A 24,353-nucleotide genomic window follows, 5' to 3' on the forward strand; every position below is an offset into this window, starting at 1 on the left:
GGCTGTGGATAGATTCTGAGCTGAGAAATGAGGAGTATATGGGGTCCTGGCCATACCGTTTTCAAGACTCTGGGTTACTTTTGGCAGGAAGGCAAAAACAAAGAAAAGGCACTGGAGAAAATGGGAAGACAATAAGGCTGATGTAAAGCAGAAGATGAGTATTGTTTTACATGTTAGGCTATGCCACCTGTTTGCAAAATGCTGTTCTCTGTGCATTTTAGAGTCTGCAAAGAGGATAACTGATAGCAACAGGGGCCTCTCACCTGCCTTGCCATCATTTTACTACATTTCTTTACTAATTCTGGATTTCACTATTAAAGGATACCTCACTCCTTTCAATATGATATTTAATCTTGTCAAATAAAAGATGGGAAAGTCTGAAAGTTTTATTTGCTCCTTCCGTCACGCAACACCATAGCTCCTCCTAACTGCGGGGTCATCCGCGTGTCTAAAATAGATCTCAAAGATGAGTGGGTGGGGGAGTGATGATTCAGGTAGCTAGCTGGGGAGATTCAATTTCCCATCCCCTCCCCCAGCGTTAGCTAGCGCCTTTGAGGAATCCTCCCTGCTAGAATTTATCTACCAACCCTGGGAAAGAGCAGAGCAGTGGTAAATATCTGATTAGAGAAAATGCCTAGCAAGCTGCAATTCCATATATTGTAAGTGATAAAACTGTAATTGTTTGTTGACAGTGTACATTAGCTATTCACAGCTTGCATCAATATAGTACCAAGAAACTAGGGTCTAGGAATTTTTAATAGCAATGCAAAAATATCCTGGAACTAAGTTGGGGGAATAAAAATCAACCATTTCTGCTTAGTGAGGGGAATGCCATTCTCAGAGAGGACTTCATATGAGAAGCCATGGTGAGATTTGAGATTCCTCCATAAGGCTCTATGTAATTGAAGGAAAGGATGGTCCCTAGGCTGAGTGTCTGGGAAGGGCACCCAAGGGCGTAATTCTGGTAGACATGGGTGAGAGACAAGTTGCACCTGCTGTGAATTGGGCCCACTTGGAGATAGAGGCAACCAGAGCTTGCTAGGATGGGGCCTGGGGAGCCAGATATAGGTCTGGCCTCACTGGGGACAATTTACTATTTTAATCCTTAGGGTCCAAAGGGATGATGTCAGTCTGTCACTGAAGATATGAGTATTTCGGAGGAAGGAAAGGGCAACTGGTGCATGGGCAAGTCAACAGGAAGCCAAGGAATAGGCTAACGGGGACCCTGTGGCCTGAGTTCTGGTACTGGTAGTCAGCAAGGCTACAGTCAAATGCTGCTGGTGGGGGCAGGGAGGGTGCAATACAGGCTGGAGTGGACAAGAGGCGGCTGGAGTGAGGGACCTGGAAAAGACAAAGCTCAAAGCCCAATCCAGGGAAACTGACTGTATGTCTGGTCTAATGGAGGACTGGGGTACTGTCCAATAGCAATATAATATGAGCGATAGATACAATTTTTTAAAATTTTAAATTAAACTAAATTTTTTGTTGGTAAAGGGTGTTTCATTGGGGAAATTCACAGAGAGAAGCATGGTCTTGGGTAGCCACAAGGCAGATAGATCTCTGCAATCTTACTCCCTGGAGCCAGGGCTTATGGACCGTAGGGAAAGGGTGTATGTGTCCAGCAAGGAAATGAAAAGCAGCCTCCAGAACAGGCAAGGGGACTGTATGTGTCATAGCCTATAATTTGTATGATAACATCAAGATTGACGTGTTCTTATGCTAGGAACAGTAAATAAAATAGGAATCAGGAGGCATTCTCAAGACTGGGGCTAATCAGAAGTCAATATGGTAGATTTGCATTCATAAAACTTTTTATTTTGAAATAATAATAGATTCACAGGAGAGGTTCCATGTACCCTTCTCCCAGTTTCCTCCAAATAGTTACATCTTATATAACTATAGCACACTCTAAAAACCAGGAAACTGCCATTGGTGCAATATGTGTGTGTACTTCTATGTCATTTTATCACATGCAGATTCCCATAACCATCACTGCAATCAAGACACAGAATGATTCCATCACCCAAAGATCTCCCTCATACTACCTCTTTATGGTCATACCCATTTCCCTTCCTCTTACGATCCCTAATCTCTGGCAAGCACTAATCTGTTTTCCATCTCTTTAATTTTACCATCTCTAGAATGTTATATAAAGTGAATCATATGGCATGTGATCTTTTGAGATTAGCTCTTTTTTCCTACTTGGCTTAATGACCTTGAGGTCCACCCAAGTTGCTACATGTATTCATAGTCCATTCCTTTTTATTGCTGAGTAGTATTCTATGGTATGGCTGTACCCCAGTTTGTTTAGTCATTCACCTATTATTGTAGGACATTTTGGTTGTTTCCAGTTTGGGCTATTAGGAATAAAGCTGCTATGAACAATTATGCATAGATTTTTTTGCATAATGGATATAAGTTTCCGTTTCTCTGGAGTAAATTGCTGAGTTGTATAGTTAGTGTATGTGTTTTTTTTTTTTCTTAAAGAAACTGCCAAACTATTTTCCAGAGTGGCTGCATGTTTTTGCATTTCTACCAGCATTGCATGAGGAATCCAGTTTTCCTGTATCATCACCAGCATTGAATATCGTGACTACAGTGTTTTATTTTAGCTGTTCCAGTGGGTATGTAGTAATATTTCTTCATGGTCTTAACCTGTATTTCCTTAAAGGCTAGTGATGTTGAACATCTTTTCTTGTGCTTATTTGCCATACATATATCTTGTTTGGTGAAATGTCTCTTCCATGTCTTTGCTGATTTTCTAACTGAGTTGTTGAATCCTTGCCTTGTTCTCAATCTTAAGGGAAAAGCATTCAGTCTTTCACCATGAAGTGTGATGTCAGCTACTGTGTTGTTTTGTTTTTTTTGTTTTGTTTTGTTTTGTTTGTAGATGTTCTTTATCAAGTTCAGAAACTAACGCTGTATTTGTAGGTTTCTGAATTTTTTTTTGTTTAATTGCAAATGGGTGTTGAAATGTGTCAAATACTTTTTCTGCATCAGTTGATGTGGTCATGTGATGTTTCTGCCTTTAACCTGTTAATATGGTAGATCACACTGATTGATTTTTCAAATGTTGAACTAGCCTTGCATCTTTAGAATCAACCCCACTTGGTTATGGTTTATAAATATTTTTATATATTGCTGAATCCTCCTTGCCAATATTTTGTTAAGGTTTTTGTGCTTGTATTCATGTGAAATATTGATCTTCATTTTTCTTTATTTGTACTGTCTTTGGCTTGGCATCAGGGTAATACTGGTTTCATAATATGAGTTTGGAAGTGTTCATTCTTCTTTTCTGGAAGAGATTAGAGTAGAATTGCTGTTAATTCTTCTTTACATGTTTGGTAGAATTCTCTAGTGAAATCATCTAGGCCTAGATATTTCTTTTTTGGGAGTTTTAAAATTACTAATTCAATTTCCTCAATAGTTATAGGTCTATTCAAATGATCTGTTTCATATTGGGAAACTTATGGTAGTTTGGGCTTCTCAAGTTTGTGCCCATTTCATTTAATGTGTCAAATGCATGTGTATAATTTGTAGTATTTCCTTGTTATCCTGTTGTTAAGTGCAGGATCTGTTTTCCTTAGCCCTTGCCAACTCTAGATAGGTGAAAAATGAGTCTTGGGGTTTCAGTTTTCACATTTTTATATTAATTAGGTGGATCGTTAATTTGTATTGTATCTTTTGCTCTTTTCCTCCTAGCTGTTTTCCATTTTCTTACTGATTTGTAAGTACTTTTTCTAGGTTGTAAATACAAATCCTCCTGTCACATATTCATAACCTTTCAGTTTGCACTTTTCTCATTACCTTTTACAGTTTTTTGTCACACATACATGCTTTTAATTTTCATGTAGTTATTAATCAGTATTTTCCTTTAAGGCCTCTGGGGTTTCATGTTGTATCCATTAGTACTCAATTTCAAGAGATAGAAAACCAAGTCAAGCTAGTTTAAGAAAAAAAGAAAGAAAGAATGTTGGCTTATGTAACTGAGCATTGAAGAGATAGATCTCACTGCGTGGATTAAGGATCTGAAAAATACATCATCAGGGTTCTGTTTCTCTTCTCTTGCTTAGCTTTTATTTATATATATCTGGCGATATCATTTTCTCTAAAGCAGATAGTCTCTGTGTGATGATAAAAAGGCTGCTGGGAGTCTCAAGCTTATATTGTAGTAGTTTAAGGTCCAAAAATAAAAGGCTTTCAGAGTCTGTATATTATATCCCATAGAAGGACTCAGAATGACTCTGCTTGGGTGGTATGGTCTCTTCCCTCTTCCCCATACCCTGAACCAGTTAATAAAAATGAGGGATAGTATGTCGTGATTGATCATTTACCCAGCTCTGTGGCTAGTGGGCAGGTGGAGTACCTGTCAGAAATCCATGCCATGGACGGCTCCCATGGAAGATTGATAGGCAAGTAGGTGCAAAGGGAGTCCTCTGCATGTCTTGCTTAGAAGGCCTTTCCCCAGCATAAGATGATTAAACAAAGTTTGTTTCCTTATAATATGTATGATTTCATTGTTTTATGTATATATTTTTTATGAGAGAGAGTATATGAATATGGGGTGAGGTAGGGATCTTTTGCTGGATGTGTTTATATTTGAAGAGAAGAGGCCCTTGAAACTATTTGGTTACCTGCTGCATAATTTGATCATTTTTTTCTTTGCTTTTTCTTGAGTCTATTCTGAGTTAACATGAATCCCACAAGGTTAGGATGGTGGGAAGGGCAAGGGCTTCATCTAGCATAAGGGTTTTCACAGTGTCTGTTTACAAATATCTGATTTAACTTGTCTGAACCCAATACTCATGCCCTTCAGTGGATATCCTGGGCGTCAAGATATTGTATAGCAGTGGGAGGTATACAGCGGCATCCAGGAGAACCACGGATATTTCAAATTACCTGAAAATGGGCACAGAGTTAAACCTTGAAATTCCTCCTAGATTCCTACCTGGATGTGGTAAGGTAGGCTGAGGCTTAGAGGGGGTTAAGGACAAAGGTATATAGGAGACTGGCCACCTCACTACGACTTGTGTGCACAATCGGGTCCCTGTGAGAGTCACCATGCATGGACACCCAGCGGTGGACAAGGTCTTTCCTAAATGTATTCCCAAGTGTTCAGTGGTATCTTTTTCTTAGAGGAATCTTTAAAAATGATAATCTTGTGCTAAAAGTATATTATTTCAGGTTCAACAATTCCTTTAGCTTCACACCTGTTTCCTTTTATTCAGTTAAGTTCCAGAAAGAAAGTTTAAACATTTTAATTTTAATAGCACACACAGTTTGATCCCATTGTATGAAATTATTTCATTGAATATGATTCCATCTATTGATCCCACCATCTCTTTGTATGTCAACTGTCAGGAATAATTATTTCCAGATTGTGTTGGTTTCTTATTTTTTGCCTTCTTTAAAAACTAATAGGCACTTATTTCTACAAAAGCAGTAGACATTCCTTTGAAAGAATAAAGTCTATGGTAAGAAGCATCCTCATTCTTCTACTTAGAGTTGGCTCTATTTCCCTTACTATGTGAATAAATATTGTCTACTGGCAATTGTTAGTTGTAAACTCATGGGGAATTATACCCAGAGCCTCACAGGCCCTCAGCCAGAAAGAGAGGAGACAGGAAAAGAAATCAGAAAAGGAGAAAAGAGGAAACACAAAGGAGGCAGGCAAGCCTCCAGGTGGGGGATTAGACCATGGCTTTGGGGGAGTCACTTCCTCATGTTTCTGGGGCAGAAACCTGCTAGTTTTCATCACCTCTGCTGAGAATCACTTTGTCTTTGAACACCCTCTGTGTGCCTAGATCAGCACTGTTTTCCAGCAGGCACTCAATAAATGCTTCATGGATGTGTAGTTTCCCAAGGGGGTCATTCTCCCTAATCCACTTCTTTGTCTTTCAGGCTCACAGGCTTTCAGCTGCCAGCCACCATTGTTAGTGCAGCCACCACCCTCTCTCTGCGCCTCATCAGTGACTATGCAGTCAGTGCCCAAGGCTTCCATGCCACCTATGAAGGTAGGTGCCTCCCTCATCGGCCACAGGAGCCCAAGATGTGATGTCCTAATAGCCACAAGCAGGACTGCATCACTCACAGATGCAGGGAAGTGTTCTTCAGACCCAGAGCTTGCACCTGTCCTAACAAGGCTGGTTACTAACCAGTAACTCAGTTACTTAAATTGTCCCTCTTGGTTCCCAGGAAACTGGGAATGGATATCAAAACTCGTGTGCAGTAGTTTATCCTGAGGGCCTGGTAACATCTAATTCTCTGTCCCCTTTAACTGGGTTTTGTTGTGTTTTTATTTTTTTAATTCTGTTTTATATTGGGCTTCATTGTATAAGGTACCTCAGGTTGTTTTTGAAAATAAGAGACATATAAACCCTAAGTAAAAGAAATAAAATAAGCAGCTGAAAACACCATACAGTGACTGCCAAGAGTTAGTTTTATATCATTCAGAGAAGAACAATCGATTTTTCCTTAATAGCATGGATTAGGGGCTTTTGGTTCGCGCTATGCAAATAATTTGTACTTCTCTCAGTCTGTTTAAATATGGTGTTAGAATTCAAATTAACACTAATATCTTCAGATTATACACTATTATTATTATTAACTTTATTATGTTAGTTCAGAAGGTGGTACTTCTAGATCTCTGTCATTTCCCTGGGAAATTTACATCTCATTAATAGGTAATTATGCCGCTCTTGGCTAAGACCTGCACTGTTATTTTGTGTTAAGATCATTAATAGGCGTATTTTAAGACTATTAATGATAATTAATAACAGTAATGACATAATACCCTAGTAAAGCATGCCAGATATCCAAAAGCTATTTTTTTTTTTGCCTTTGCCTTTGTTTAAGAACTTAAAGAGTAAGCGATGCTTTCGCGAATGAAGCTATAGCAATATAGAAACAGATACTCCCTGTCTTGGCCAGGGGTGTAAGGCATAAAGAGGACAAGTTCTGCCTCCTTAGCAAAAAACCACCCCTGGTGGCAGGGGCATAGGGGAGATGGTTTGATGCTTTAACCTGAGCAACTGGGGGCTCCTGGGAAGGCCTCAATTATTTTTAACTAAAGGTTGCTCAGAAGGCTCCTGAGAAAGTTCCACCTGCCTTTTGCTGAGGGCTTCTGACATAACTCCGTTTCACCTTAACTGAGGGCTCCTGACAAAGACTGACCTGTCCTTAAAGTGAGGATTCCTGAAATAGCCTATTTCTTTTTTAAAAATGATCAGATCTCAGCCGGCTGTGGTGGCTAACACTTGTAATCCCAGCACTTTGGGAGGACGAGGCGAGTGAATCACTTGAGGCCAGGAGTTCGAGACCATCCTGGGCAACATGACAAAATCCCATCTCTACTGAAAATACAGAAATTAGCTGGGCATGGTGGTGCACACCTGTAATCCCAGCTACTTGGGAGGTTGAGGCACGAAAACCGCTTGAACCTGGGAGATGGATATCACCCCACTGCACTCCAGCCTGGGTGACAGAGCGAGACTATGTTTCAAAAAAAAAAAAAAAAAGTTCCTCCTAATATCAAGCCTGTGATTTTTGTCATCCTATTTATACCTTCACCCTGGCCCTGAATCCAAAGTAATTTTCTCCAAGTTTGAGCAACAAGCTCCTCACGAAGAGAGGCCTCTTCAGAAGCTTCCTAAAGTCTCTCTGGCCATTAGCTCCTTCCACTATAGGTTGGCCTTGGGGAAATTGACTACATTTGGGGCCCAGGGACAGGGAAAGGGAGACTGGGTGAGGGACACTAGAAGAGGTGCCAGCAGAGATGCTGGGAGTGACTGACACATGGGAGACCTGGCCAAGCCCTAGAGTCTCATGGTGCCCTCATTTCTCAGTCCTGGTCGATCTTTGAGGCCCTGGCTTCCCTGAGGCTTGAGGAAAAAGGTGTCCCTGAACACACTGCCCTGTTAGGGGCACAAGCACTTCTCATTAAGCAGAGCAGATCTGAGGGCACATTCAGAGTCCCGTGAAAACACACTGTAGCCTGGAAATCATGAGCAGGGTCTGTAGTTGGGCAACGAGAGGTTTGTAAACTCCATGACATTAGAGACAAAAATTCTGAGGGTGGGTGTATCTTTTTCTAAGGAGAATATACAGCAGGCATTAGAAAACTCAGATCGCCTTGGCCAACTCTAGCCAGCAGCTTGTTTTTGTAAATAAAGTTTTATTGGAACACAGCCATGCCCAATTGTTGATGTCTGTTTGGTGGCTGTTTTCATGCACTACAACTGCAGAGTTGAGCTATTGTGACAGAGACCCTATCCAAAGCCAATGAGATACTTACTTTTTGACCCTTTACAGAAAAAAATTTGCTTACCCCTGGTCTACAGCTGTATTGTCCAATACAGTAGCCATTAGCCACATATGGCTATTTACATTTAAATTAACTAAAATTGAGTAGAATTTAAAATTCAGTTTCTTAGTCACACTAGCCTTGTGTCAAATGTTCAATAAACATGTGGCTTGTCTACCATGTCGAACAGCCCAGATACCCAGATACAGAACATTTCCATCATTGCAGAAAATTCTGCTGGACAGAGCTGAGCTGGAGCTTCCATCAGATTCACAAAGAGGCCTGTGATTCTAAAGAGATTGCAAAACATTAGGGATAAATTAGAGGCCAGTGGGTCCCTCCTCTCACCTGCCTGGTACAGGTGAGGCCATCCAGGCATGAGAACGCTCAACATTCCACAGCAAGACTCACAGGGCAGAAGGAACAACCTGTTTCACCTCAGCCACATGATGATGTCAGGTCTCTAAGTCATAGGCACTAAGAAAATAAAGCCTTGTAGGCAAGGCCCCTGCAAATGTTAGACCAATGCTAACAGATTGCTGTAGCCGAGCGAGTCTCTATGCAGTCACCTGTTGCAGGGTTTCTGCAGACTTTGCAGGATGTGTGGCTGGCTGTTTTGTACTGCATGGTAAAGTGGGTCACAGGTATCTGTGCTAACAAAGGAGTCAGGCACCCATAAGCCAAGGCTGTGGCTATCACTGAAGCTCATTAATTTGACTTGGGACTGGGCTATGTGGCAATTCATGCATTTGGACAAATGTGAGTTGCACTCACTTCTGGAACACCCAAAGTGGACGGACAAGGATGGAAGGTGGGAGGCATGAGTAGGGGCAGCCCCTGCTGTGAGCATACTCATCTGACATATGCCCTGGGATCTCTTTATCTCTGAGCTTATTCAACAGGCAACTGAATTGTGTTGAACCCACACCTGACTCACTGGGTGACCTTGGGCAGATTTTTAAGCTCTCTGAGCCTCATTGTGGATTGGAGGAGGGGAGATTCAATAGTCAAAAGGAATTTGTGAAGATTTGGCTCTCAGGGAAGGGGCTCAGCCCCCTTCCTCCATTGCAGAGTCCCCTTGGACATTTGTGCTGGGTGGCAAGCAGGGAGAATGACAGACAGGCTTCAAAGGAGAGGCCCCCACTTCCAGCCTAGGCTGCCCCAAGTCGGGATGGTTTCCTTAAATTTTCTATTCATCATGTTGTTGTGTCCATTTCAAAATGGCATCAGGGCGCTGCTCCTGGTAGCTCCCCTTGGCTGACATCTCCGAATGTCTGCTATCAAAGCGAGTTTGATCCTCCTCCACCCTCATCCAGAATGTGAAAAGTGTAGATAAGGAACTGAACTGCTGCTAGGGATTTTGGAGAAAGGTGAAGTCAGGTGATGAGTGTCAGCCCACGGCTGCTGCCGCTGCAAGGAAAAGATCAAAAAGGCCGGTAGTCAAACCCTGAGATGACAGAAGGTGCTTGGTTTGTAATCCCTGGGAGCAAGAGCATGGGCTGCAGCAGCTGGACGGGAGGAAAGGGGATCAACCTGTATTAAGCACTGACTGTATGCCAGGCACTTTACATACGTTATCTCATTTAATCCCCCACCACAACCCTGTGGACAGACGTTGCTGTCCATCTTACAGAAGTACATGCTGGGCCTCAGGGAGGTTTTGTGTGCAGTTTAGGGCTTGATGGCCAGGAATTTTAATGTGGCTTTTCTGCAAAACTCTTTGAGTAAGGCAGAGGCTAGTGACTCCATTTCATGGGCAGGTAAACTGGAGCTAAACCAGAGGCAGGGGAGGATGTGGGAACTTCCAGGCTGGCGTGGGTCATCCATGGAGGCAACAAGAGATGTGTTCCTGAGCTTCTCAGCTAGGGTCACCAGATAAAATACAGGGCACTCAGTTAATTTGAATTTTAAATTATTCAGATTCTTGAAATGGGAATCATGTTTAGTGTAAGTATACCCCAAATATACTTATTTTATGTTTTTTTTTCTTTTGAGATAGGGCCTCACTTTGTTCCCCAGGCTTTAGTCCAGTGGCACGATCTCGGCTCACTGCAGCCTCGACCTCCTGGGTTCAGCCCCCTGCCTCAGCCCCCGAAGTAGCTGGGACTACAGGCACGCGCCACCACAGCCGGCTAATTTCTTTGTATTTTTGGTAAAGACAGAGTTTCACCATGTTTCCCAGGCTGGTCTCGAATTCCTGAGCTGGAGTGATCTGCCTGCCTTGACCTCCCAAAGTGCTAGGATTACAAGCGTGAGCTACCACACTGGGCCTGAAATTTAAATATAACTGAGCATCCTGCATTTTCAGTTGCTAGATCTGACAATCCCATTTTCAGCATGGAGTCTGAAAATAGGCCCCAGGAGCCCTCTCCCCACTCACCTCCTCCTCCTCCTCCTGCTGACTCCCAGGGCTGCCCATGTCCTGCTCTGCCCAGGTAGGGCTGTCTGCCCAGGTCTAGCCTCAGTTCTGCCATTCCAATGAATATACATTTAGACATCTCTCTGCACACACACATAGGCACACAGGTGTGGATCTGTGGGCACTTGGGATTATGCTATCTGTGCAATTCTATAATCTGGTTAATGAGGCCAACGTTTTTCTGTGTTAATAAAAGTAGCCCTGATTTGTCTTTCTAATGAACATCACTGAGGGAGCCATTGTGGTTTGCATATACCATAGTTATCTAACCAGTCATCTTCTGTGGATGTTTAGGTGAAGAACATCCTTGTACATACAATTTAAGCCCTCATCTAATTCTCTTCTTAGAATAAATTCTTGGAAGTGCAATTGCTGGGTCAAAGAGTATGTAGATTTTCCATTTTATACAAAATTCCATCGTGTCTTCAGAAAGGTTATACGAACATATACTTCTACCAACAGTTCACAAGCAGGCCTGAGCCCATTCCTCCCACCTTGCCAGGGTTACATGTTGGTGAGTTTTAAGTCAGTGTCATGGATTAAAAAGGGTAGAAAATGACATCCCATTTGTTGTGATAATTTGCATCTCTTTGATTATAGGTAAGGTGAAGCACCTGTCATCACTTATTGATAATTGTATAAATCCTCTCTCTTGGTCTCTGTCTACTCTTCCATGGGGGTGTTAGAATTTTTCTTATCTTTTTTGTAAGTGCTTTTTGCATATTAAGGATATTAATGTGATGGGTTTCCTTTTGAGGTGCATCAGTTTTCATTTTTATGCCACTCATTTTACATTTTAATTTTTTAATTTTTCTTTTATGCTCTCTACTTTTGGTGCCATGCTTGGAAAGGCTTTTTCTGTGTGAAGATTAGATAAATGTTCATTTAAAGGCTCACCTTATTCTTTTTGTTTTATTTTACTGTTTATTTGTTTATTTATTTAATTTTGAGACCGAGTCTCGCTCTGTTGCCCAGGCTAGAGTGCAGTGGTGTGATCTCGGCTCACTGCAAGCTCCGCCTCCCGGGTTCACGCCATTCTCCTGCCTCAGCCTCCTGAGCAGCTGGGACCACAGGAGCCCACCACCACAGCTGGCTAATTTTTCATATTTTTAGTAGAGATGGGGTTTCACTGTGTTAGCCAGGATGGTCTCGATCTCCTGACCTCATGATCCGCCCGCCTCAGCCTCCCAAAGTGCTGGGATTCAGGCGTGAGCCGCCGTGCCTGGCCTTTACTGTTTATTTTTAAGTCTTCCTGGAACCTAGTTGTGTTGGTCTTGGTTTCTGTGACTCCCTTTCTGTCTTTGGCTGTCTGATGCTCGCCATGTGTCACTCTGTCTGAGTTCACGGAAGCCTGCATCTTCCCCACTTTACCTCCAGTGTGTGTCTATCTGATGTTTCCAGTCTTCCTGCCCTTTGGACATTTTTTCTCACCCTAGCCCCAGACTTCCCACCTTCCTCACACACAGCTCCCGACTCTTGCATGGGATTGTTTCTGACTATTCCAGACTGATCACCAGGTAAGCGAGCATGATGGGCAGATCAGAAATGCCAATTTGGGAAGAGTCTCTGCAGGTATTTGGTGCTTAATCCTTGTTGCGCCTCTGCATTTTAGCAGCATGGATCTTGTGCACTCTGACACTTTTGTGAAGGAGAGCCCGTCTCTGAGTGTTAGGTCTCAGTCTATTAGATCTACTTAATACTCTGGCTCTCAAAACAGGTATTTCTTTGTTTAGCTAAGTCTAACTGTGATCTGGGCATCTCATTATCAAACTATAGGCTTCCTTAAAAATCATACCTCTTCTGTTCCACTAATTATCTCTATAAAGAATCTTAGAAAGATGACGTACCCTTATTTTCTATTATTTTTGTGGACTCCTTGGTAACCATAAGGGGAGAGGTGGCATAGTACAAGAATTAAGATCTCAGGTTCTGAATTCAGACACCTGGAATCAAAACCTATCTTGCCATTCACTTGCTGGGTGACCTTGGGCAAGTTATGTCGTTTCATTGAGCTCCAGCCTCTGTGCCTGTAAAATCAGGATAAGAATAATACTTAACTTCATAGAGCTGTTGTGAGGATTAAGGAAGAGAATGCACAAGTCACAAGATGTGCTCAGTATGGGACCTGGCAAATTGTCAGCGCTTGATAAATGTCAGCTAATTAATTAAGTCACTCTCATCCTAACCTTAGTTGACTGGGATTATTTCAGGGATGGAAGGAATATGTCAACTTCATAGCTCACAATCCCAGCCCCACCCCAGTACCCTGGCTCCAGAGTTTGCATAGAATTCTTAATCCAGCCGTTCGTGGTGTGTCTAGTTTTACAGCTAGACCGTGGCTTTTGGAGGGAAGAAGCAGAATGTTCTTCACATTCATGAGCCTCCAGCACTGCTTGAGCCTGTGTCCATTGGATAGGGATGAAGTCTCAGGCTTTGTCCCCTGGTGGATGGGAGTTAATGAGGCCAAGCCAGGAACTTAGTCTGTTCATGGCCTCTTCTCTTTGTATCAGAGATGTTGGCTTTAGAGCTAAGGGTCCTAGTAACAAGTCAAGTGGGCCCTAGGCTTTTGAGGTCATGGATTTGACACACACGTACATGTACACATACTCACACAAATACGACTCTTTTCCATAAGATTCACAGGGAGTTCACAGATGCCCTGTGGCCACCCCTGATCCCCTAGTTCACCTAAAAAAACTGAGCCCGGGGAGGTTGACCTCACACATTAAGTTGATGGTAGAGATTTCTTCATTCATTGAGCTAATATTTATTGGGCACCTATTGTGTGCAGTCCTCGACTTTCATCCAAGCTTCATTTTCATTGTCACAATTTGTGCTCTCTCCCTAGTCTATCTCCCCTCCCAAAGGGGAGCAGGGGGAAAGAAGAAATGCTCCACTTAGTGTCACTTCTGGGAAAAAAACCCCAAAAACCCTGGTATGCTTTTGCTACCAATGGAAGATCAGTAATATCATCTCTGCATAAGGACCACAGCATGTTGCAACAGGGTCAGACAGACTCATCTGTGAGGAATGGACAGATGGAGCCGGAGCTGCCTGTTTTGCTATACCAGGAGAAGCAGGTTAGGAGCAAGCTTCAGAACAAAATGTGCTTCTGTGATGTTTAGAGGTGGCAGTAGGGTTGGATGTGATCATGCCACTGTGCACACAGATAAATTGGGGTCCAGAGATGGAATTGGAACCAAGTGCATGGGAGAAATGGACCTTTCCTGGTTTTATTATTTCCTGTAATTAGACCTGCTGATTCTCTCTCTCGGCCTCAGCCTCTCAGACAATTTCCTCATTCCAAAAGAGTTCCCCAATTCTGGGACATTATGCAGACATCTCAAAATTGGGCTAATGGAAGCCATTTGATCACATAGATATATAGATAGACATACACTGAATATGCAATTTGCAACATTTAAGCCACTCCAGGCCAGAACAGCAGAACAGCAGGCCAATGCCTCCTTCAGGGACGGAGGTGATAGATGTCCATTTCCTCCACTCAGGAGGGATGGTGTGTGCTTCCTGAGTGAACCTGTTCCATTTCCGATGGCTCTGCCTTGGGAGTTGGAGAACATTCATTTTAATCAGTACTGTGGAGTAGCAAATTAATACATAGAGATGTGACATTTGAGACAAATTGGGCAGCACTTCTCAATAAGTGGAGAATCAGGATGATTTTCATATCACGTCCTCAATAATCCCACAAATAGTTCATCATGCATAGTAATATTTTACCCCTTTGGGGAAGAGTATTAACATAGCTTTAAGATGATATTATGCCAAACTCTAGTGCCCTGACCCTCTTCCTGTCAGGGTGTCAGAAGAAACAGTGATGAGGAGGAAGGAGCATTCTCAGGCAGCTGCCTGCTTGCAGATACAGTGTACCTCTGCTTCACTTCTCTGTCCCCATTCATTCATTCTTCATTCATTCATTCAACAAATATTTACTGAATGCCTGCTATATTATCAGTCCCAAAGTAGTCTTTGAGGATACAAGAATGAATAAGAAGTGGCCCCTACATTCAAAGAGCTCTCTAAAACCTAAAAATGTTGGGAGATAAGTAAGGGCATAAGCCCAGGAGACAGGAGATGTGGATCCAAACCCTGGCTTTCCCTCAGGGTGGCTGTGAGACCTTGGGCAAGTCTCCCATCCTCCCTGAAATGATGTTTTTGAAAAACAGAAACTATAATGCCCACTTTAATAGGTTATAATGAGGATTAAAGGAGTCAGTGCATGAAAAGTGCCTGGCACAGAGTTGCTATTCAGTAACAACTAATTCCTCTACAACATGGAGAAAATTGCTCTCATGCCCGGTTAGGTCTCTCGAGATCAAGTTTGAGCTCTGCCACATCCCCACTGTATGCCCTTAGATAAGGAACTACAACCTCTCAGACTCCTCCTAAATTTTCTCTCCATTTCAAGAGGACTGTGAGCATGAGTGACAAGGTCTAGAAAGAACCTAGGGTGACATTTGGCACATAGTAGGCACTCAGTAAAAGGAAGCTAATACAACAAGACATGGTGGGTTTTATGGGGGTGAAAAAAAATTAATTCCCCTGACAAAACCTTTGGTCAAATTTTGTGGGTCTCCAAGGGCAAGAACGATCACTTATTTTTTTTGTTTTCTCTGCTACCATGATACCTCAGTCCAGAGCCTGCCACACAGTAGGAGCGCTGCAATGGTAGCTATTGCTTGCATCTCCTGACCTGGATCCCTGCTGGTCTATATAGGGCTTTTGTGCGAATTAACACAAGTGGCTACTCTGAGAAGACACTATCCTGTGAACATACAGCGCAGTGGATGGCATATAGGCTGGGTTTTAATCCTCATCACCCCTCTGCCTGGGCATACTTTTGCAGTACTCAACTTGAACAACTTGAAGGTTCTTCAGCTTTTCTCCAGAACCCTCCTCTTGGGAGTCTGTGGTCCTTCACTATCCGACAAAAGATTCAGAGATTCATTGGATGCTTGGGAGCAAAGATCTCAGAGAGCTTTCACTTGAAACCCTTTAATTGGGTTAAAGGGTTTAGCCCTTTAAATCTTTCGAGTATGGTGGCTTACATCTGTAATCCTAGCACTTTGAGAGGCCAAGGCCAGAGGATCAGTTGAGGACAGTAGTTTGAGACCAGCCTGGGCAACATAGCAAGACTCCATCTCTACAAAATATTAAAAAGAAAATTAGTTAGGCATGGTGGCATGCACTCGTAGCCCTACCTGCTCAGGAGGCTGAGGCAGGAGGATCACTAGAGTCCAGGGGGTTGAGGCCGGAGTGAGCTGTGATTGCGCCGCTGCACTCCAGCCTGGGCAACAGAACAAGATTCTGTCTCAAACAAACAAACCAAACCAACCAACCAAACAAACAAACAAACAAAAAACCCAACCATTTAATTGCTTCCATGATGGAGTACAGACTCCTTGCCTGGCCCTCAAAACCTCCAGCATCAGGCCTACTTCCACCCCCTTCCAGTTCTCAGATGCACCATACTCTGTCTTCCCACTTATCTTTCAAACACACTGAGTCCCCTCTCCTGAACCACCTCACCACTACCACCCAATTCTTCCTTTCTGTCCTCTGCCTAAACTAAATCCAAGAGGCTGCCTCTGTGCACAACAGCCCTATTCTATTATCTCTCGGCTCCCTGCACTTCTCCTTCTATCACATGCATCACTTGTGTATTTCCTGTTCCTTGTTTACCTTCTCTACTCTTGTGTGTGCTTCTGGATAGGAAGAACACTCAATGGAGCACTGAAGTCAGAGCTCAGGGTCTGAAGGAAGACGACTCCCAACTCGTCCAGGTAGTAGCCAGCGTGTGACTTTGAGCAAGTCACTTAACCTCCTCTGACCTCTCATCATAGGAGGACAATAAGAATAATAAACCCTACTCCGTGGGATTGTTGTCGGGAAGAAATGGGACAACACATCAAGTGCTCCTAATAATGCCTGGCATAGAATAAACAGTACGTGGACGTGTAAGCTATTACGATCACTCTTCACAGGTGCCTAGCCCAGGGTCAGACACATAGTAGGTGCTCAACAAATATCGATTAAACAAGTGAATGGATAAATGATTGTCTTGCCCCATATGAAAGGCCCAGACAAGGAAAGAGATTTAGGCTCAAGGCGTCTGATACCATATTTCATTGACTCTAAGATGCCCCCAGTCGTAAGATCCAGCTTTAGTTGATGTACCATTAAGAAAGAAAAAAATGCTGCCAATTAAAGTGTGACATGTCATTGACTATAAGACACATCCCAATTTCAGAGATATTAAAATATGGAAAAGCTTGCACCCTAGAACCGATGAAATATGGTAACTGCTTAATTGCTCCTAACCACCCCTTAGCCTCAGTTGAGATGTACTTAGCATTCTGACCTCTTCTCTGACCCAGAGCTCTCTGATGGTCAGGACGCCACCTTTTCTGTATTCAGGTGGAGGCTCTTAACCATGTGATCACCTGTTAATTTATTCTCTCGGCTCCAAGTCTCATTACTTCTCAATTTTCTGCATTGAACTCTATTTAACACTTATTAGCACAGGTCTTTAGCTGATAAACGCCCTTTTCATGGGAAGCGGCAGGGTGCCCCAAGCTTGACCCTGCCTCCCATAACCGTGCTCAACGCAAGAAGGCCCAGAGACCCCCAGACATGGCTATCTCAGGACCACTGGCAGCCCATTCCCAGCCCCTCCTAGGATGGACCCCTTGGTACCGAAGAACCACTGAGTGTGGACCTGGATGTGATTTCTCCTGTGTGGATAGAAGGGGAGAGGGCTGTCCTTTAACCGTTGTTCTGATAGGGACTGTAGCTGGACATGTATATCTGTCTCCTTCCTGTGCCCTTGGGTCAGGTGACCCTATTGGAGCTTCTTCCACTGACCCTAGCCCTAGAGGTTTAGGGAGTATGTGCGTTTCTGCCACCTCTTCCTTGGGGTGACTTACTTCCCAACCCATGAGCCCAGCATCAGTGGGGAGAGAACGCTTCCCAACAGAAGTGTCAAATTGAATATTAGAGTCCCACTTCTTGCCATTAATGAATAACTCGCGAGTGATTAACCACTATTTGGGATTCTTCTTTCTACCTTTTCCTTCATTAATGTGAATAATTGAGAGTTGAACCCACTGACATTTCATTTTAACGGCAGGAGAGAAAAGTAGTTACCGCATTAGGTAGGAGATTCTGATTTGGAGATTTGGCGGTGGACAGATGGCATCCCTGTCTTTCCCCTGTGGATGCCATTGCATGATGGGAGTTGTTTCATAGTCCTTGATCCTCATACAAGCTGCAGGGTCCATAGCTCAGGGCCTATGAGATGAAGAAAACAAAGGAACCGACACTTGTCGAGCACCTTCGACCTGCTCAGCGATGCAAGCGGACCTTTACAGACAAGCGACACATCACCGCCTCATGAGCAAGGCCTTAGGATCCCCATTTTACAGATAAGGAAGTTGAGGCCTAGAGAGGTGAGTTACCTTGCCCGAGGTGAACCAGGACCTAAGGGTCATGCACAGTTTAAAAATCAGTCTGGTTCCAAAGCCCACACTCTCTCCACTATGTTCCCTCTGAAAATAAGGCCCGCACAGTTCTCTAGGCCTGCCCCACTCGCCTATCCCTACCCCACAGAAGGAGGGGCCTGGGAGAGTTGGGTGGACCAGCAGCATGGTGCTAGGGCATCTCCCTGGGCCTGTGGTCCCCAGCCCTGGCCTTGCTCAGGGCATTGTTGCTGCCTGAGACCCATCTCATGGACAGTAGCTTTGCTTCCCAGCTGTGTCATCCTTCCTTCCAGTTCTCTGCTTCCTGTTTTCCCTCAAGACCTTTATCCAGCTGTATTTGCAGAGTAAAACAGACTGGGCTTGGTAATGAATTACTTGACCAGGAGCTAGTCTTGGGAATTGGAGGGTTAGGGCAAGTGAAGCACATTTGAGCCTCAGGGTCTCCATGCATTCTGTTCCCCTTGCCTGTGTCTGGTGGCCCCAAAGCCCTTTCCCTGGCTCCATTCAGCTCTGTGCTCGTGTGTCTTCTTATTGAGAGGCCTTTTCTGACCACACTGTGTAACACAGACCCTGTTACCCATCACTCCCTATCACTTCCTGATATATGGTATGATTGTTTGTTTGCTTATTGTCCTTCTCTGCCAGAATGTGAGCTTCCTGGGGTCAGGGGCTTTGTATTGTTTTGCATTGCTATTGTTCTCTGCTGATTCCTCAGCTCCTAGGACAGGTCCTGTCATATGTTAAGTACTCAGTAAATATTTGGTGAATGAATGGAATCAAAGACCAGAAAAAAGAGCAGAGGCATTTGAGCAACTGCAAGAAGGGCAGTTGTAGAGTATGAAGCCAGGGGAGTGGCAGGAGCTGAACTGGCTTGAGGGACAGGGAACAGCTCACGCAGGACCTAGGAGGCCATGGGAAGGAGTTTGGGCTTTACTCACAAGAAGGGGACAATCGCTGAAGGGTCTTAGGCAGGTAAGTGGCATAGTGAGATTTATGCTTTAGAGATATTGGGGAGGGCAGGGGCAGACTGGGGGGAAGGAAACCAGTCACAGGAGGCGAACCAGGGACCACTGTCCAGCATTGAATGTTTCTGAACCTTCACCAGCACTGAGGATGGTGCCAGGACAAGGGGAGACCAAGCCCAGGGCTCACTCCCCACATTGCCTTTATGGATGGACATTTACACTGCTGGAACAGAAGGAATGCCCTCTACATGGAGCAGCTTAGCCTTCACAATTGCTTACACAGAATGTTTGTGATATTTCTGTCTGTTCTGCTGACATTCATGATGTGACTGTAACTGATTGAACAAGCTCACCTGAAGAGTCCTGCTGAATAGAGGAATGTTCAAGTGCTGGGGTCTCCAGTTGTGAGTGATGTGGATAGAGCCCTAGAGATCATACTTCAAAATTATGCAGAGGAGTCAGGGCAGGGAGACATAGCAAATGCTTTGGGTGATGATGATTGTCAGGATGATAATGAAAGCTAGCATTGCTGGGGCTCTTACCAGGTGCCAGGCACTCTTCTAAGTGCCTTACATTTTAACATTTAATTCTTAAGCAGTCCTTTGAGGTAGGCACTATTATTATCTCCATTTTACAGACGAGGCACTGAAAGGTTAAGTAACTTGCTTGAGGTCACACAGCTAGTAAGAGGTAAAGTGTGGGTTTGAACCCAGACAGTTTGACTTCAGCCTACAAAAAGGAATAAAATAATTTCACATAGTTGCAACTATTGGATCCAAATTAAATATTCCACTATAATAGGGAGCAGTGTCAAGCTTTGTACTTTAAAGAATCTAACAAAAGGAAAAGATTAGTGATCAGACCATATTCAAATGTAAAAGTTCTGCACAGTAAAAATCATGTAAAATAGGAAGAGAAACAACTGACTTGAATAATATTCTACCAAATGTGGCAGCAAAGGGTTAACCTCTGCATTGTATCATGAACCCATACAAAGTGGTAAAAAAGGTATCAAGGAGTTCACACCAGAAGAAATAGAGTAGCAAATAAATACACAGCAGCACTACCTGGTCCTGATAGTTACCAATGTAATGTCAATTAAGACAATGAAATGGCACTTTATCCCTATTCAGTTAGGCTGAAGAACTTCGGTGGGTATGATACAGTGCTGGAGTCGGGGCAGAGACACAGACACACTCGCACATGGCTGGTGCTGATGTAAATTAGTCCTTTGGGAATCCAGCTTGACAATGTGTATCAAGAGTCATAAAATGCTCATGTCATTTGACCCAGTAATTCCCCTCCTGGGAATATATCCTAAGGAAATAATTCAACAGAAGAAGAAAGTTATATGCATCAAAGTGTTGATTTCAGCATTATTTATAATGATGAAAAATTGGAAACTGTAAAAATGTCCAACAATAGGGGCATGGCCAGGCAAATTATGGTAGATCTACCTAATAGATTTATGCAGCCATTTAAAAGTATAATAGCATTATTTGGCAATACAGAAAGATGTTTATGATATTATTTTCCAGGAAAAAAACAGAATGCAAAATTGATTCTTCATATTTATTACAAACATGTAAAGTAGGTCTTATATGAACAGGGACTGGATGGAAATAAAAAGAGAAACAATTGACATGGGCGGGCAGTGAGATGTGAGTGAATTTTTTTTAAGTTCTTCTTTATGGCTACTCTAGTGTTGTTTGTGTGATAAATAGCAAATGGGAGAAAAAACAAAATCAGAGTAAACTAAAACTCAAACCAACATCAGTGAAGTGCTGACTTGTGTGAAAGCTACGTGTGGGTGTCAGTTGGCTATGAACATAACATGAATCAAATGTCACATGGCTCTATTAATCAAAATATAGACTCTGGATCTTGGGGGATGGATGCATTCAGAAGAAGGAAATTCATGTAATAAAGCATTGATCAGTAGCAAGGTGTTTTGTTTTGTTTTGTTTTGTTTTATTGAGATAAGGCCTTACTCTGTCGCCCAGGCTAGAGTGCTATGGTGTGATCATGGCTCACTGTAACCTTGACCTCCTGGGTTTAAGTAATCCTCCTGCTTCAGCCTACTAAGTCGCTGGAACTATAGGTGAGCACCACTACACTCGGCTAAATTTCTGTAGAGATGGCATCTTGCTATGTTGCTCAGGCTGGTCTCGAACTCCCAGGTTCAAATGATCCTTCCATCTCAGCCTCCCAAAATGCTGGGATTGCAGGCATGAGCCACTGTGCCTGCCCACAAGGTGTTTTTGAGGGTCATGGATTGTATCTCTAGCACAAGACCCAAAACTAAGTAGGTATTTGGGAGAAATTAATGAGACAAGTAACTATGACACAAAGAATAGTTAAAGAGAAGATCTGGAAATGATGAGAGTTTGTCTCACATAAGACAAATAAGGATTCATTCTACATTGCTGCAGGGAATAGAACAACCTCCAATGGAAAGATGTTAAAAGTAGGTGAATTTCAGCCAAGAATCAAGAAATTGTTTTATATAGCTTTAATTACCCTAAATTAGAGTAGGCTGCCTTGTGAGGTAGTGAGTTTCTCATTTCTGGAGGTGATCAAGCAAGGCTTTGATTGATCAAGCTCTGCCAAGGATTCTGTTAAGATACTTTCCAAACTGGTGTATATACTGGATTTTATCAAAGTTGACATTCTGTTGACTGTAAGATGCACCATTATTTTATGCACCACTGAGAAAGAAAAAGTGCCAATTAAATGATCACATACCCTTTCTTGTAATACTCATTCTAATTTCTGAATTGCTTATATGTGAAAAAAAATCTATGAAATACTATATAGCCCGGAGGGTTGCACTATGGGAACACCCAAGCCTACAAGCTAAATGTGGCACATTTTCTAATCTTATCATAAAGCAAATATATATGAAATCATTCTATCTATCTATCTATATCAAATACTAAAGTACATACATATATTTCAACAAAATATGTATTTTAAAAATGTGTTTCTTTATGCAGTCTATCATTGATAGGCATTTGGGTTGGTTTCAAGTCTTTGCTGTTGTAAATAGTGCTGCAGTAAACATATGTGTGCATGTATCTTTATAGGAGAATGATTTGTAATCCTTTGGGTATGTACCCAGTAATGGGATTGCTGGGTCAAATGGTGTTTCTGGTTCTAGATCCTTGAGGAATTGCCACACTGTCTTCCACATGTACACCATGGAATACTATGCAGCCTTGAAAAAGAATGAGCTCATGTCCTTTGCAGGGACATGGACGAAACTGGAAACCGTCATCCTCAGCAAACTAACACAGGAACAGAAAACCAAACACTGCATGTTCTCACTCTTAAGTGGGAGTTGAACAATGAGAACACATGGACACAGGGAAGGGAACATCACACTATGGGGACTATTGGGGGGTTGGGGGAAAGGGGAGGGAGAGCATTAGGACAAATACCTGATGCATGTGGGGCTTAAAACCTAGATGACAGAATGATAGGTGCAGCAAAGCACCACGGCACATGTATACCTATGTAAGAAACCTGCATATTCAGCACATGTATCCCAGAACTTAAAGTAAAATTAAAAACATGTATGTTTCTATATAAATAAAATAGTAAACTATAAATCTTAACTAAATATATGCATATAAATAAAATATTCTTGCATATAGACTAAATACACACATACGTACACACATACACACACAGAGGGAGGAGTCCAGTGTAAATGGGCATCTTTCAAAAGATAGAGGAGGAGACTTCAGAGATATCCTTCTGGTGGCTGGCCATACTATCTTGAGTCCCATGTCCCAGGTGCATGTACCCACATTCTTTTCCTGCTGAAGATTTATTCATGTAAGAAGCTTGGCTGAACTGCATAGGGGCTTGCTCTAGATGCCTTCTAAAATCCATGACAAATCTAGGAGTCACTAATCCAATGGATCTATAATACTTTAAATCAGCAACTCCTTATCCACTCATTCCATTGACTTTGATTCCAAAGTGCTTTCTAATTCCTGGTATTGGTCTAGACCCTGCCTTTCAGGTGCTGTCAACAATAAGACTGCAGGGATCCAGACCCATGGGCCTCCTATTGTCCCATAGCCCCAGCATCTCTGGAACCACTACAGCCCTTTGTGATCCAGGAATCTGCAGAGGGCCTGGGAAGGGATGGACGCTTCACCCAGGCATTAGCTTTTCCCAGGCCCAAGTAAGCCTAGACCCAGTGCCATAGTGGCTCCTCATGCCTCTCACCTAGCTAGTTTCCCACCCGCTTCTGGAGGCAGGGGGAAGACAGGACGCCGCTGGGATGATAGGATGAGCTTACACTTTGGAATCATAGAGTTCTTGGGTTAATCTGCCAGTCACTGTGGAATGCTCTGTAATATCTCCAAGGCTCAGTTTTCTCCACTGTACAACAGGGTGTGAGCATAATGAGATAACAGTGGAGCTCACATACAGCCATGCCCAGTGAGGTCGAGTGTGCTCCCCCTCCAAGATCCCATTTTGCCCCGGGAAGGAAAAGAATTTCCAGCAGGAAAAGAATGTGGGTGCATGTGCCTGGGTTCTGGGGGCTCCAGCTAGTATGGTCATGGGATTCTTCTCCTAAAGCTTCTGTGTCCATCTAAAATGAGGGGTAAGATGCAGGAGGACTTCCCTCCTTTCTTGAGAAATATGTGGGGAGGACTATAGTTTTAGCAGCTCCCCGCTTCACGAGCCAGGGAGAATACATATTTTCTTTCCTGTGCTGCACTCCCAGCTGCCTTGGGGAAAAGCACAGACTCTGCTTAGAGGCAGCACATGGACTGGTTGGCGTCTGGCTGAGGCTTCCTGGTACAGAGAGTATCTTTGTTTCTCATTGTCCAACCAAGCACAAACAGGAGGAAATGCCCTCAAACACTATAAAGGTGATGCAAACCTAGGTGTTTTGTTGTTGCTGTTGTTAACCTACTCATCCATCCATTCATATGCCTTGAATACCTCTTCTGAACAAGGCCTGGAAAAACCCACATGGGTAGCACCAGCCCTGGCCCTTGAGCAATCATGGTCTAGTGGAGGAGACAGATAAAAAATCAGACAACTGTGACAACTGCTGGAGAGCTGAGCACTTAGGGCACAGTGGTTGCTTGCCTAGGCTCCAGGAAAAGAGCACACTGGAGCAACTGTGGATTCCACACCACGGC

At 43.2% G+C, this 24,353-nt stretch overlaps 1 protein-coding gene across 1 annotated transcript in view; it reads left to right on the forward strand.

Annotated features, from left to right (window-relative positions):
- CSMD2 (CUB and Sushi multiple domains 2) overlaps positions 1-24,353 on the forward strand; it is a 649,885-nt gene that overhangs the window by 123,572 nt on the left and 501,960 nt on the right. Inside the window, exon 3 of the mRNA XM_015134762.3 lies at positions 5,902-6,014. Coding sequence (XP_014990248.3) covers positions 5,902-6,014 — 113 coding nt within the window. The remainder of the gene's footprint in view (positions 1-5,901; positions 6,015-24,353) is intronic.

This window comes from Macaca mulatta, chromosome 1 (genome assembly GCF_049350105.2).
Source record: "Macaca mulatta isolate MMU2019108-1 chromosome 1, T2T-MMU8v2.0, whole genome shotgun sequence".
In the NCBI taxonomy this organism is placed as follows: domain Eukaryota; kingdom Metazoa; phylum Chordata; class Mammalia; order Primates; family Cercopithecidae; genus Macaca; species Macaca mulatta.